This window comes from Brachycentrus maculatus, unplaced genomic scaffold (genome assembly GCF_059751285.1).
Source record: "Brachycentrus maculatus isolate JH-2025_06_01 unplaced genomic scaffold, ASM5975128v1 h1tg000351l, whole genome shotgun sequence".
Lineage (NCBI taxonomy): Eukaryota > Metazoa > Arthropoda > Insecta > Trichoptera > Brachycentridae > Brachycentrus > Brachycentrus maculatus.
Window position 1 is genome coordinate 149489 of NW_028281100.1, and position 15525 is coordinate 165013.

Below are 15525 nucleotides of genomic sequence, written 5' to 3' on the forward strand. Positions count from 1 at the left end.
CAGAGACAATATAAAATGGTTTGACTATTATTGCCATTTAACAAACCTTTTCTTTAATATTTTCATATGGTAGCCCAAAATTTAAATTGTTGCCTGTCATCAATCTTGTCTATTATAAATTGGTCAAATTGTCTCTGATATTTTGACGGATATTCAGTTGTTTCGGGCTATTTTGTATCGGATTAATTTACTCGTCAAGATGGGCTTAGCCACAGTGATAAATAATGAGGGTCATTTCCAGGCTGAAATGGCCAGTGCTGGAACAAAACTTGTCGTCGTAGACTTTACGGCTACATGGTATCGTATTCTAACCTATCTCCCATTTTGACACCTACGTATATATTTTTCAAACTTCCCTATGAAAGTCTTGTATCCTCTGTTTTCTATTGTTTGCCACAATGATCTCTATCTAATATCGGTTTTATTTCGTAAAATTGGTTGTATAAAATTTCTGCAAATCATCTTTCTTTTGTGTGTGATGCATCTTGCTAGAACCATCTGTTTCAAACCTGTTGTATGATATCATACAGTATGATAAAGTCATTCTGATTTTGTTTAATTTTTAAAATGTTTTCCAATTTAAGGTGCCCCCCTTGCCAAAGGATTGCTCCATTTTTTGAGCAGCTTCCAGCCAAATTTCCTCGTGCAGTGTTCCTGAAAGTGGACGTAGATAAATGTGCTGAGACTGCTGCAGCTCAAGGAATCAGCGCCATGCCCACATTCCTCTTCTACAGGAATAAGGTTAACTTTTTTAAAAATATACCCTAGTATTACAATTGTAATATAAATATTAACTTAGAATTCTATTAATTTTTATGTATTTTTTTTTAACCAATTGAATCCTTTATGACGGTCGTCCCTTCGCTGCTATTTTTGTATGCATCAAATGGATTTGGTTTCTAGATACTCCAGGTTGAGTGATACTTTCTTAACACACTTCGGACGGGAAGGGTATTTGTACCTTCTGCGCAGGTCTCATTTAACACGTTGTCGGCGGGACACGGCATTTGCCGTTTTTCGCGGACTGTCGGTCAACTGCGGGACACGGCAAATGCCGTTTTTGTCGACTGTCGGTTATCGGCGGGAAACGGCAATATACGGGTTTGTTATCAGCGTGAAATAAAACGCGTTGAAGGGTAATCTGCTACCTGGGTGCTAGGTGATAGTCTGTTGACGTTATTTGAGATGTCTTGTCCGGATTGGCTACTGTGTCGCTTGTAAAGGCATCCCCAGAAATCTAGAGTTTTTATGCGATCTCAATCTCAAGTTTAGTTTGAGCCATTTCACATATTGGACTATTTTTCATACCGCTCGCACTGTTTTGTTTACTGTTTGGTATGTTATTATTTGAATATATTAGCATTGTATAGGGAATGATACCTCGGAGGGAAAGACTATTTTTTATAGTTTACAATGCTTCTAAAATTGTGAAATACGGAATACTTAATTAAAAATTATGATTATAATTTATTTTTGATGATCAAATGTCATTTATGATTTCTTTGAAAATTTCAATCGAAAATATTATTTGGGTTAGAAATTGTGTCAATTTTAAGAAAGCGATATATTTTTGCGCTAATCGTGAAAAACACCCGCTATAGGCTGGAGTCTATTGTTCGAAGCGCCCGACTACAATGTGTTAAAAGGCAGAAAAGAAGGAATTATTCAATGTTTTTATATGAATATTATATACCAATCTTTTTGTTAAGGTCTTAACTCTGTGTACAAATTATCAAATCCCATCGCCATTATAGGTGTACAAAAATACCCATCAGAAATGTATTAAATTAATACATTGTTGTCAGACAGTTCTTTTCATCAACCGCGACCCTAATTATACCCAGACAGTCTGATGACAATGATGATGATGACAAGGTTCTTGTCGAAACTGGTTGGAGAAAAGTACGAATAAAAAGTGGTTAAAAATAAAGTAGTTTTATTTTACAAAGTTCATATATCGCTCACTCCTTTCAAGAACGTCATAAATAAAAAATTGTCAATTTTTAGTTGAGTATGTTTTCGGAATGCCCAGAAAATGTACTATATCCCAGCAAAAGAGGCATATTTCTAACTGAATATTTACCCGCTACAGGGCAGAAAAAGTATTTTTTTTGCATTTTGAAGAAAAGGTATTGTTTAATAATTTTTTTGAATATACTAAATATTTTTAAAATGGAGAAAAAACCTTCAGGTTTTATCTAAAAAAATCTGTTGCACATTAAAAAGTTAAAAAAATGGCTTGATATTTATTTTTAATACATTCCATTATATTTTTAAACATTAAAAACGATTTCCTGAAAAATCAAGTATTTTGATATATGACTTTGTTTAAAAGAGTGAGCGATATGTGACACCATGTATCTGTGAAAAACATTGAAGAAAAAGTAAAAATAATGAATGTATTGCCAAATGCATGAACGGGTTTATGACCGGGTTCATTAACTTCCAGACAAAGATCGACCGTCTCCAAGGAGCCGACTCCGGCACCCTGGAGAGCAAGGTGAGACAGCACTATGGCACCGACGAGGGGGCAGAAGAGGACAGCGCCGTTGCCGGTCATGTGAGTCGTCGCCATTGTGTCCTACTCTAATAACCTCGCATCTCTCCGTACCGTGCCTTGTCCGAAACCTGCATTCGTTGACCTCGTAGCCGTAGCTTGTAACTTGTGAGATCCCCCCAGGAGACATCCAATCAAAAGGGCTGCGCTCCTGAATCTATAAATGGGCTTGAATTACAGTGAAGAGATAATTTTTTTTTTGTATATTAAAAGCATTGTTAACTTTGTGGTATGGTAATATAACACTCTCCTTATCATGCATCCTTCACTTTGGTATTAAAGTGGTATTACAGAAAGTAAATGATTGTTAAAAGATAAAGAATTTATTTTTAATTAATGTTTTACTTAGTTAATACCACTATTTCTTAAAATCTATTGTGAATGTGTTTCGATGCATTCCGCATCATACGGTGTTTGAAAATGATGCGGAATGCATCGAAACACGTGTCACAGTAGGTTTTATAAAATAGTGGTATTTACTAAGTAAAACATTAATTAAAAATAGATAGTGACTGTCGAATCAATTAATGACATAATGAATTTAATTTGACTTTTATTCCATTTTTTTATGATGTATCATTAACCTTCTAAAAATTCTGATCAATATCCGATCTAAAAGTTTAAAAAAAATAAAAGAATAGAAGTATGTAATATTAAAGTTATCAAGACTATTAAGTTAATGCATTAACCTTCGTATGAAATTGATGCCCACAGATGTATTCAAGCTAATTGCTTTTGCATTTGGAATTATCACTTTAAATGAGTGTCACAATTTTTTTTTAACAGTTGCCACACTTGTCTTATGAAATGGCAACACTGGTCACTAAATATCATAGAAAAAGACCAATGTGGTCACCATATTGCATATAATAATAATAATTGCAATAATTTTTTCACCATCTTGCATTTTCATTAAGTGAAGATTGAGCCGGTCCAATTCAAACGTAGCTTATTCTGTTTTTACGATAACAGACATTGTCCTATATTTAATTACTGCGAGATGAAAAATCTTGTATTAATCTCAATTTGAATCAGCCTGATCCTGATTCAGTTACCAAATATGTATTGTAAAAAAAAACATTGGCTAAATCTAAAGATTGTAATTGTTTGGTGAACATCCTTGACAATATGTTATGCCACCTAGATCATAATTCCATCTATAAAAGTGGTTCAACATTAAAATAAATACTTTTCCTCTACCATGCAATTTCATACCTAGCCTTGGCTCAAAACAGGGCGGCTACGGCATTATATATAAGGCACTTGTCTTTTGAATGTCGGCTTAAATTCTAGGTACTCACTTAATAAGTGAAGGATAAACTTTATGGTCAACAAATTTGACACGCGTCTCACCCTATATCGTCATTCAAAGTGGATGTAGATTATAGATTCAGTATTGCAATTCTGAGATTGGTTTTCTTGTGCATTTACTGTGGATTTATCATATTAAAATCACTGCTTTTTCTTTTATAAAATGATGCTTCAAAGTGTTTTTTGTTAATTTATAAAACAAAAAACGGCCTAGAAGCTTCTTCGTTAATTTATAAAAACAGTTCTAATAACCTTGTTTTGTTGATTAACAAAGCGGTAATAAAAGCTTTTTAAGGTCTTTTTTTATTAAAAAAAAAAAACCGTAATAAACTTTTTTGTTAAAATAAAAGGTGCTTAGTTACTTTCTTTAACTTACCAAATAATTTTATTTTTATTTTTACATAAAAGGTACTTGGAAGATTTTTTGTTAATTTACTGAAAAAATGCAAAAGAACCTTTTTTTTCAAAAGGCATTTTCTGCACCCGTAAACTGCTTAAAAATATTCCATTATAAGAAAAAGCACTGATTTAAATAATAGCTATATCTGTGTATTTATTTATTTACTTTGCATATCCATTATTATTGTTATTTAATATGTAATAAATGTAAAATAATTTATCAATTCTGAATCCATTCATATTATCCCGTGGATTTAAAAGACCTACCATGAAAATATTAGTTAAACGTTCTACAAAACCAAGCCATGGTAAAGCTCATAGAATCGAAAGAATAATTTGTATGGGACTAGGATATTTTTCATGTTGAAATATTTCCAATAACGGGTAGTTAAAATCTCAAATATTGGATTACTTTATATAGTATTATTCTATTAAATTGATGGGTTCTATTAATTTTACCTTGTGATAATTTATTGTGGTAGCTTTATTTACTTTAGACAGGTTTTTTTTTAACGCATGATATGAATTTTAATATAAAAATAACACACTTGTATAATACCACCTTTTGAGTTTATTAATATAAACACAATTTTAATTTATTATTAGATTAAAACCAATATTTTTAGCTTTTCCACTTTTTTATTTGACCAGCGACCGGGTTTCGTCGTTACCGACATCACCAGTCTGATGATGTCGGTAACGACGAAACCCGGTCGCTGGTCAAATAAAAAAGTGGAAAAGCTAAAAATATTGGTTTTAATCTAATAATAAATTAAAAATGCAATTCCATCACGAAGTGTCAGTGGATAATATAAATCTAATAAACACAATTAGTTTATAATATACACAAATATAGATGTTTTGTAGTTCTCAAAACTAGTCATGTTTATATTGATAAACTCATATAAGTGGTCTTACACAAGTGATTAATTTTTTTATTTGAATAATCATGTTATTCCACAATGTTGTTGCCAAATAAATAAATAATATTATCAAGAAAACCTGTATAATAATAGTATTAGTGCGCACAAAATGTTCGCCAGACATTTTTATTGCCTTTTATGTGTCTCTCTTTACAATGAAGGAAAAAAGATCTATAATTCTCTAGAATGATACAATATTGAACAGCTAGTATATTATTTCATAACAGATATTAAAAAAAGCTTCTGAAAAATCTACTTATATATATAAAAATGCATTCCTTTGATTTTTGAATTCGAAAATTTTCCGCCGATAAAACAGAGTGCGACAGAGAAAAAACAAGATGGCGGTGTTGTGTCAGTTTTTAGAAGGACTCTGTTTTATCAACGGGACACTTTTTAAGTAAAAAAATTAAGGGAATACATTATTCTTATATTATTTAACAAATTTGACGCATGACAAATGAATTTGTATTAATATTTATTATAATTTGCTTAATTACATTTGAGGGGAATGCATAAAATTATCCTGTTATGATTTCACAAGATATTTTCTTTCTTTTTAGTGTATTATTTTAGCGTAGTTTTGCTTGTTGATCATGCCAGTTTTCTCCAGGTGGCTGATAGAGAGATTTATGACAAAGATCACGACAGCTTTTCCAAAATAACTTTAGACGTCTGCCATGGATTGATTTAAACATGTGTTGATTTTTATCACAAACTACCAAGCTAATTTTTTCCAGGTTAGAATTGCTTGATTGAGAACTTAAAAATATTTGATGAATATTGAAAAAAAAATTATTGGCTTTAGAGCCGCATTATATGTGGCTTTTTACCCTTATATGTTTAGAATTAAACATAAACTCATTATTTGTTACTGTCGAAATCCATTTTCAAGTATTATCAGTATCACTTGGTAATCCATTGACATCTCAACATGGATGAAGAAGAATATGGAAGTTTGGGTATTTACAGGCCTTACAGCCTGTCTTAGGCTGGTTTACACTACGTAGTTAAAGCTGTAATTTCCCCGTGGACCGAATTCTCCAGTCTGCCTCCCATATTCTTAATATTTATTAATAAAAAAACAAAAAAATAGTATTTGTCTGACTTGCATATCGTTGATACTCAGTAATGAAAAGGCGAAAAATAGAAACAGTCTAACTTCCATATTGTTGACACTAAGAAAAAAAATTGACAGTAAATAATGTATAAATAGAGATTTTTTCATTAATATCTAAAAAGTTAAAAGAAATCTAAAAGAAAATTTCCCTTACTTACTTTAATATTGTTCAGAGTAATAGATACACATTCAATTAAATTTAATATGATTAATACTCATTTTCACCTTAACAATAGTGTAGCCCTATATAATATAGCATGCTAGTTATTAATTTAATTTTTGTTTTTTTTTTAAGTTTTTACTTTTGTCTATGGTTTAGGGTATATTAGTCACTATTGTTTAATCAGTTTATATAAAATTGTATAATCTGATGGATATTTAAAATACAATTTTATAATTACCATTATAAAATTCAGCTTTATCAGTTTTTTTCCATAATATGAAAAAATATTTTTTCACAATATAAGATATGGAATATGTCAGACCTACCTGTATTTATTTTCTTTGCCTATAGCAGGGCTGTCCAAAGCACGGCCCGCGGCTTATATTTGTGCGGCCCGCAGCGTATTTTTGATCTGCCGCGTATACAAGAATTTTCCTTCTACAAAGTTTGTTTTGTAGAACATAATTTTTATTTTTATGGCATCCCAAATAAATGAATGAAATACTTATTCATATAGCAACAAGGTTTCTGTAGCTATTAATTGAGAGATTCCCAAAATGTGTATTTGTTTTTATTTTTTTCTTTAAAAACTTTAAGCATTTGTTTCTGCAGCCCTGCAATATATTTTGTTATTTTGATTGGTCGAGAAACGTACGCGGTTTGGACAGCCCCGATCTTTATAGCAAAAAGTACCATATATCAAATTATGTTATATTTCTGTTTATAAATTTATAGTTTTTTATTGATGTTGAAGTCCTCTGTTTTTCACTCTTGTTGATGGAATCCATATTTCGTAATGATCGGTTATTTTGGATTGTTTTTCACTTGTCTAAAATCTTCCAGGACAAACCGAAAGATGTGGCAACATTGTGCGATGAAATTTTAACCGAAATAGCTCATCGAAAAGATGAAATCATATACCAAACGTAACAACCAACACCCTATCCTATCCCGGTTATTCCCAATCTACATATGGATTCTATCATCATTGTCTCCCGTATCGTATATTATTATAATTTTGCTTATTATTAATTTTTTATTTATTCAATGTTTATTATATATATTTTTTTTGAAATTCTTGTATAATAAATATTTCTGCAATCATATTTTAGTTTTTTCATTTTTTTATATTTATTTTTAAATCAGTCACTCTCAGTGATAATGCATGGATCGGTTAATTTTTTTGTAGCATATTGGTAGACATACTGTTGATGTCTTTAACATACTGTTGGTAGAGAGCGGGAGATGCTTATAGGCGTTCTATATACTTACTTCTGGTAGAATGCGAGATGCCAAAAAACATTGTTCAAATTGGAGTTGGGTTTTCAGTTACTTGTGATTAGTATAAGACCCTAATTAGTGTACTTATTAGGGTCGGGGTTGATGAAAAAACCGCCCGCCAACAATGTGTTTATATATATGTATTTGACACTTTGTTGTCTTTTATCATAAGCTGTTGTCATCAACAAAGATGAAGCATCATTTATACAAGAAATATTGCTTAAAAAAAAACTGTTATTTACATCAAGAGGAATTAGAAAAGGAGGCTAATTTATTATTTAGAAAAATAAGAAAAAAACTTCCTGATGCAACGTGAAGAAATTTGCATATATTTCATGTATTTTTAATGAACTCTATAAAGTAAATAAAAAACAAAAATTGACCATTTAAAAAAATGCCCTTAAAAAATTAAGAGGGAGCATACATTTGTAATGTTTAATTTCACAATGCTTGTGGGAATACAATATTTAACAGTTGTCAAGAAGCATGATGTCTGCTATGAGCAACATTTAGTATTGCATTGTTGCTATTACATTCAAAAGATGGCGCTGCATTACGGATCAAAAAACGTGTTTTTACCTGTTACAGGTATATAAACAGACATTGTGTTGAAATTTCAAAGCAATCAGTTAAAAAATCCAAGCGTTTTTATATTTTGAACAATATCTGCGTCAGGTAATTTTTTACTGAAATGCAGCGCCATCTTTTGAACTTAATAGCAACACACGCAATACTGACCATTGCTCACGCCGGGCAGCGTGCTTCTTGACATCTGATATACCTGCAAGCATTGTGAAATGAAAAGTATTAGAAATGTGTGCTTTCTATTTTCTTTCTTTTTTATTTAACCAGATCTTCTACAGCTAGTATTAAATAAAACAAATGTAAGAAAAAACTAATGTTTTTGGTATTACGAGGATGGAATGTAAGTACATGGGTATTTATTAAATGAAAGGGTCTACCTAAATATTCTTAAGATAAACCTCTTCACATCTGCTGTTCTTCTTCTTCTTCTTCTTGATGTAAGCCTTGTGGCCCGTTTTTAAGAGGGATTAGCTTCCTGCGATGTCGATTCCCAGCTGTGAACCCATATAATGGTTATCTCGGCCTTGCATTCTTTCCTAATTTCACTATTTGAACATCTATCATACATCTTTTTGCCATACATTCGTTTTAGAGATCGCATTTTAACTGCATTCAGTCTTTCTTCAATCCTTCTTTTGCCAACTCCAAGCTTCAACTCAAGAGTTATTTGGTCTAAATGTATCACATATATACACACAATAAAGTACTTTAATTGAAAATTGTCCCAACTGCATTCCCGGATTTAATACAGAAGTATCCAGGCTTCCTGACGGACCTCTGTTTTATGAACTAAGCTGCGAAAATTATAGAAAATGTGAAAAAAAATTGTGTCTCGATTTTACTGTGAATTTGCATTTAAAAGCTCTCGATCTTCCTGTAACTGACTAAATAAATACAAGTTTGTAAAACCACCACCAAATTTTCTACAAGTGTCCCAGTGAGAGTGGTTATATTAGATAATTTAGAAATATTACAAGGTAATTTATGATTACCGCTTCCGTAGTGTAATGGTCAGCACGCTCGGCTACCGTTCTGGAGGTCCCGGGTTCGATTCCCAGGGGGGGTTAAATAAATTTAAGTGATTTTTTCACTCTAATATTTATTCAAATTTACCCTGGACTGGTACCTGAAGCGGAGGGCTGATCACCTTTCCTTCGTGTTAACGATCAAGATAACACTGTGTTTATATAATGCAGTGCCCTATGCACCATTGGGATACGGATAAGGGTTTGAATTGAATTGAAAAATTGAATTTATAATAATTTACTGCTTCTTCCGACAGATGGACCTTGCTACATTTATAACCAAAGGCCAGTGCGAGTGTCTGAACGAATCAGATGATCACCCGATGCTGAACGCCCTGTCTCCGCAGGGAGGGTACTTGGAGAGTGATTGCGATGAGCAGCTCATCATCTCCATCACATTCAACCAGGTAAACATATTATATTAAATATTGAAAGCTGTCCCACCGCATGCCCAGATCTGATACAGAAGCATCTAGGCTTCCTGACAGATCCGTTCTTGCTTAGCAATTTCTTTTTTTTTTTTTAACTAAGTTGCGAAATTTATTGAAAATGTGGAACAATATAAAATTGTATCCCGATTTTACTGTGAATTTACATTTAAAAGCTTTCAATATACCTGTCACTGCCAATCTAAATAAATACAAGATTGTAAGTCCATCACCAAATTTTCTAGAAGTACCCCAGTGTAGGCAGTGAAAGGGATTAGTGTCAAGTTCAATTAGTCAGCTAGATCCGATTTCGACTCGACGTTGGCCTGTACACAGACGCCCGCAACCCCGACCAGCACAGCAAAGACAGACACGGAACAGTGCAAAGACATTTACAGAAAATGGTCAGTCATCGCATTTCCAATCAACCATTATTCATCGACACCATTTCGGATCCCTTTCACAAGTAACGACACGTATATATACGTATATACACACATACACATATATTTTTTCTTGATACATGCCTATCACAATCCTAACAAACGATGGAAGGTAAACATATTCTTCTTCTCTAGCCTTCTGTTTTCCTCTGCTGGATATAGGCCTCTTCCTTATCCTTCCATTTCCTTGGGTCGGTTGCTGTTTTCAGCCAGTTTCTACCCCCCACAGCGACTATGTCGTGAAACCATCTTTTTTGGGGTCTTCCGACACCTCTTTTATTTTCCCAAGATCTCAAAAATTTTGGGGTCCATCTTGTGGGGTCCTGTCTTGCAAGTAAACATTTACAGACGATATAGGTATCTCAACTTGAGGCAAAGCATCTATCGTTTTATACGGAAGAAGATGAAAGTCTCAGCAACCAGGGCTTACTATTGTGATGAGCAGCCCATCATTTCTATCAAATTTAACCAGGTAAACATATACAGATATATAGGTATCTCAACTTGAGGCAAAGCATCTATCGTTTTATACGGAAGAAGATGAAAGTCTCAGCAACCAGGGCTTACTATTGTGATGAGCAGCCCATCATTTCTATCAAATTTAACCAAGTAAACATATACAGACGATATTATAGGTGTCTCAACTTGAGGCAAAGCATCTATCATTTTATACGAAAGAAGATGGAAGTCTGAGCGTCCCAGGGCTTACGACCTGGCATTTGGCTGGCTTAGTGATCACTTAAAATACTTTTGTAATGGTTACCATTTTGCTCATTACACATTGAACATCCTTACCTTCATGTAAGCAATCAAGATAACACTGCGTCAATACATTGCAGTGTCCTATCCACCATTGGGTGCGGATAAGAGTTAGAAGAGCAAGGTAATTTGGATGTTCAATAATTGCGGAATAGTTAACATTACACAGTGTATAGGGTGATTACTTAAGCCAGCCAGTGTCAGACTTCTAACTTTATTTCTGCGTCTTCAAACCCTTATCCGCACCCCATGGTGCATAGGGCACTGCATTATATAAACGCAGTGTTCACATGGACATATAATACATATGATAAATGTATATTTTTTATTGTTTTAGGCTGTGAAAATTCATTCCTTGAAGGTTAAAGCCCCGGTGGCAGAAGGTCCCAAAACTCTCAAGCTATTCATCAATCAGCCGCGAACCCTGGACTTCGATATGGCTCTCTCAAACCAAGCTGTGCAGGAAATCACGTAAGAATATTTTTGTTTGCCTTATGTTTTATCATATTTCGCTCACTCCTTTCAACAACGTCACAAATACAAAAACTTGATTTTTGAGGAGATCGTTTTTAAAGTTTAAGAATAAAATAAAATGTATTAAAAATAAATATCAAGCCACTTATTGGACTTTTTACTGTGCAACACATCTTTTGAGGTTAAAACTTGAATGTTTTTTCTCCATTTGAAAAATATTTAGTATATTTAAAAAAATAATTAAACAATACCTTTTCTTCAAAATGCAAAAACAACACTTTCTGCCCTGTAGCGGGTAAATATTAAGTAAAAATATGCCGTTTTTGCTGGGATATAGTACATACTTTCTTTGCATTCCGAAAACATGCAGAACTGAAAATTGTAAATTTTTTCATATATGACATTCTTGAAAGGAGTGAGTGATTTATTTATTTACTGACCATATTAATATAAATATTTTTGGCATCTCATCATAGATGAAGAAAAATATGGGAGTCTGGGTATTTACAAGGTTTATGACCTATCATAGGCTGGTCAAGCGATCACTTTACTCACGTGCAACATTCACCATTCTACACATGATTGATAACCACACTATCATTAAATCGTTAATTACATCTCAACATAGATAAAGTAGAATATGTAAGTCTGGGCATTTACAGAGCATACGACTGTCATAGGCCTGTTTAAGTGATCACGTTACATCTTTTACCATTTAATCCAAGATTCGAACCATGTATATAAATAGTCTTTGCTTTATAAAACCTTTTCCTATTCCAGCTATTGTGAACTCACGTGTACTGTGTTGTGTTGCTGTAGTACCAAAAAAATTTATAGAACTAATTAGTTGATTAGTTCTATAAAAAAGATTGTACTCCTAGATATATGTAACGCAGTATATGTGCCTCTGCCGCCCGCCACAGTACGTCCGCCTCCGTAGTGTAATGGTCAGCACGCTTAGCTACCATTCTGAAGGTCCCGGGTTCGATTCCCAGGGGGGTCTAATGAATATGAGTAATTTTTTCACTCTAATATTTATTCTATATTTTCCTGGAGTGGTACCTGAAGCGGAGGGTTGATCACCTTTCCTTCATATGTTAACGATCAAGATAACACTGCGTTTATATGATGCAGTGCCCTATGCACCATTGGGGTGCGGATAAGGGTTTTGAAGATGATGGTACATGTGAGTTAACAACGGCTGGAATAGGGAAAGCTTTTATTAAGCAAAGACTCTTTCTATTTGTATGCATGGTCTGAATCTTAGATTAGATGGTAAAAGATATAACACGATCACTTAACCAAGCCTATGAAGGTACTTCTATGTTATTTTTCATTCAGGTTGAGATGTCATTTAAAATAAATACTAACTTACTTACTTATAACCCTTATCTGCACCCAATGGTGCGTAGGGCACTGCATCGAATTGACGCAGTGTTATCTTGATCATTACTTACATGAAGGCAAGGTGATCACTCTTGCCCTTCAGGAACCAGTCCAGGGTAATATTAAATAAATATTACAGTGTAAAATCATTTATATTTATTTTCACCCCCCCTGGGAATCGAACCCGGGACCTCCAGCACGGTAGCTAAACACGCTGACCATTACACCGCGGAGGCAAAAAAAACATACTAATACTAAAAAAACATAAAATACAAAGTTTTATCCTGTTTTTTTCCTAGGTTAACTCCCAAAGAGCTGGACGGCAGTCCGGTGCCTCTGCGGTTCGTCAAGTTCCAGAACGTGCAGGACATCCAGGTGTTCATCAAGGACAACCAGTCGGGCTCAGAGACCACGCGCGTGGAGCACATGGCCTTCTACGGCTCGCCCATCTGCACCACCAACATGGGCGAGTTCAAGCGGGTGGCCGGCAAGAAGGGGGAGAGCCACTGACCAGCATAGCCCGCCAGGAGAGCCCCAACCGGCGTCACTCTGAACCGACCGACTCGTATTTCCGTCGCAAGCCAAACGCAGCCTTCGGCAGATCAAGTATCTTAAAGAAAACACTTGTTTTTATACCACTTGAGTTTTATTAAAGACTACTAGTTTCAGAAGCTAAACTTCCATCATTCAGGTCTGAATAATAACTGTTATTATTCAGACTAGAATCATGGAAGTTTAGCTTCTGAAACTAGTAGTCTTTAATAATACTCAAGTGGTATAAAAACAAGTGTTTTCTTTCATCATTGTAACATGTCTTACCACAAAGTTAATGCCGAAACAATTAATAAAATACAAGTATCTTAACACACTTAGACGGTAAGGGTATTTATACTTTCTGCCTACCTAAATATACCGTCACTGTGAATTCCTGCTCACATGTTTTATTCTTCCAACGGGAAAGGTATTTTTACCCGTTTGGTCTATTGATGCTTAACCTGTTAACCGGGCGGTCCGCTGTCCAATTGCGCAACGGGCGCGAATACTGATTCACTCTGTGTCTTAAATTCATGTCGAGACATGTATGGATGACTAATACCTTTGTTGTTCCAAAAATATACGTCCATATGTATTATATAATAAGCATATATTTCAAGCACGTATTCATATGTCCTACCCGTACCCGATATTGTTTACGTTTGACGTATTTATACGTCATAAATATTATATGCGTATAAATATATATAAATATAATTTATGCGTCGCCTTCTGCGCCATGTTTTTATATGAATATTATGTACCAATCTCTTTGTTAAGGTCCAAACTATATGTACACAATTATCAAATCCCGTCGCCAGCGGTGTGTTAAAAATACCCGTCCAAAATGTGTTTTCACATTTCAGATGGGTATTTTTTATGCCGACCGTTGGCGACGGGGTTTTGTAATCACATACATATTGCTCACTCCTTTCAACAACGTCATAAATCAAAAAACTGTATTTTTCAGGAGATCGTTATTAAAGTTTAAGAATATAATAAAATGTATTAAAAATAAATATCAAGCCACTTATTGAACTTTTTACTATGCAACAGATCTTTTTAGGTAAAACCTGAAGGTTTTTTCTCCATTTGAAAAATATTTAGTATATTAAAAAAAAATTAAACAATACCATTTCTTCAAAATGCAAAAACAACACTTTCTGCCCTGTAGCGGGTAAATATTAAGTTGAACATTCACTTTTGCTGGAATATAGTACGTTTTCTGGGCATTCCGAAAATATGCACAGCTGAAAATTGATAATATTTGATATATGACGTTGAAAGGAGTAAGCGATATAGTTAAGACTTTAACAAAAAGATTGGAATATAATCATTTTATAAAAACAATAAATAATTCCTTCTTTTCTTACTTTAAAATGAGGCCGGCGCAGAAGGAAAAAATACCCTTAACAAAGAAATTGGGAAATAATATTCATATATAAACATTGGATTATTAATTTTTTTCTGCCTTTGAAATAAGGCCGACACAGAAGGTAAAAATACCCTTCCCGTCCTCAAGCATCAATCGACTGAATGGTGAACTGAACTCCTAATTTTCACCAGAGACTAAGAGACTCTTAGCCGTTTTCATCTTACAGTCCTGTAATCTGTTCCCGTTTGGTAATAACAGCTCAACTCATTCTCAGGGTACTGATGGGGATGAATGAAAGAAGAAAACAGCGATGCGTTTGCATAATATACCTAATATTTTGTTATGGAAGTATTGAAATACTTAAAATATTACTCTGATTCATTGTAAATCATTTCATCGGTGCTGTAAATAATAATACATTTTTTTTTATTTCGTAATTCATCACTCGTGTTTAGGGTAAAGTTACGAAACTCATCTTAGAGTGTAACGAAGATAAAAATGCATTTGATCTATCACAATACTTGTCAGGTACAAATTGTATTGAAACTACTACTGTCACAGGGATGTTTCACACTTGTGCAAAAAAGCAATTTTTTTGAAAAATGACCATTAATTTGAAACTAATAGCAATTTTACAACTAAAAATTCAGAGATATTTCTTTATAACCTGAAGTACAGTGAAACCTCTATCTGTCGTTCCTTAAATGATTATTCCGAATAAAGGATATCATCAAAGAAAACGATTGTGTTGTTTATTTCATT

General features: G+C 33.6%; 1 protein-coding gene across 1 annotated transcript; it reads left to right on the forward strand.

The window, feature by feature from the left end:
• The first annotated feature begins 76 nt into the window (after positions 1 to 76).
• LOC148303753 (thioredoxin-like protein 1) lies at positions 77 to 13502 on the forward strand. Its single transcript, XM_088269461.1, has 6 exons — positions 77 to 297; positions 585 to 741; positions 2450 to 2560; positions 9622 to 9771; positions 11332 to 11465; positions 13154 to 13502. The coding sequence occupies exons 1-6, from the start codon at positions 200 to 202 to the stop codon at positions 13362 to 13364; spliced, it is 861 nt and encodes a 286-aa protein (XP_088125587.1). The 5' UTR covers positions 77 to 199; the 3' UTR covers positions 13365 to 13502.
• Positions 13503 to 15525: the final 2023 nt, after the last annotated feature.

Excerpts from the sequence above, each read along its gene's own strand:
- LOC148303753 (XM_088269461.1), top strand. The coding sequence starts at position 200 with ATGGGCTTAGCCACAGTGATAAATAATGAGGGTCATTTCCAGGCTGAA. Across the intron at positions 742-2,449 it reads TCCTCTTCTACAGGAATAAG|ACAAAGATCGACCGTCTCCA; the intron begins GTTAACTTTTTT and ends ATTAACTTCCAG. Across the intron at positions 2,561-9,621 it reads ACAGCGCCGTTGCCGGTCAT|ATGGACCTTGCTACATTTAT; the intron begins GTGAGTCGTCGC and ends TTCTTCCGACAG.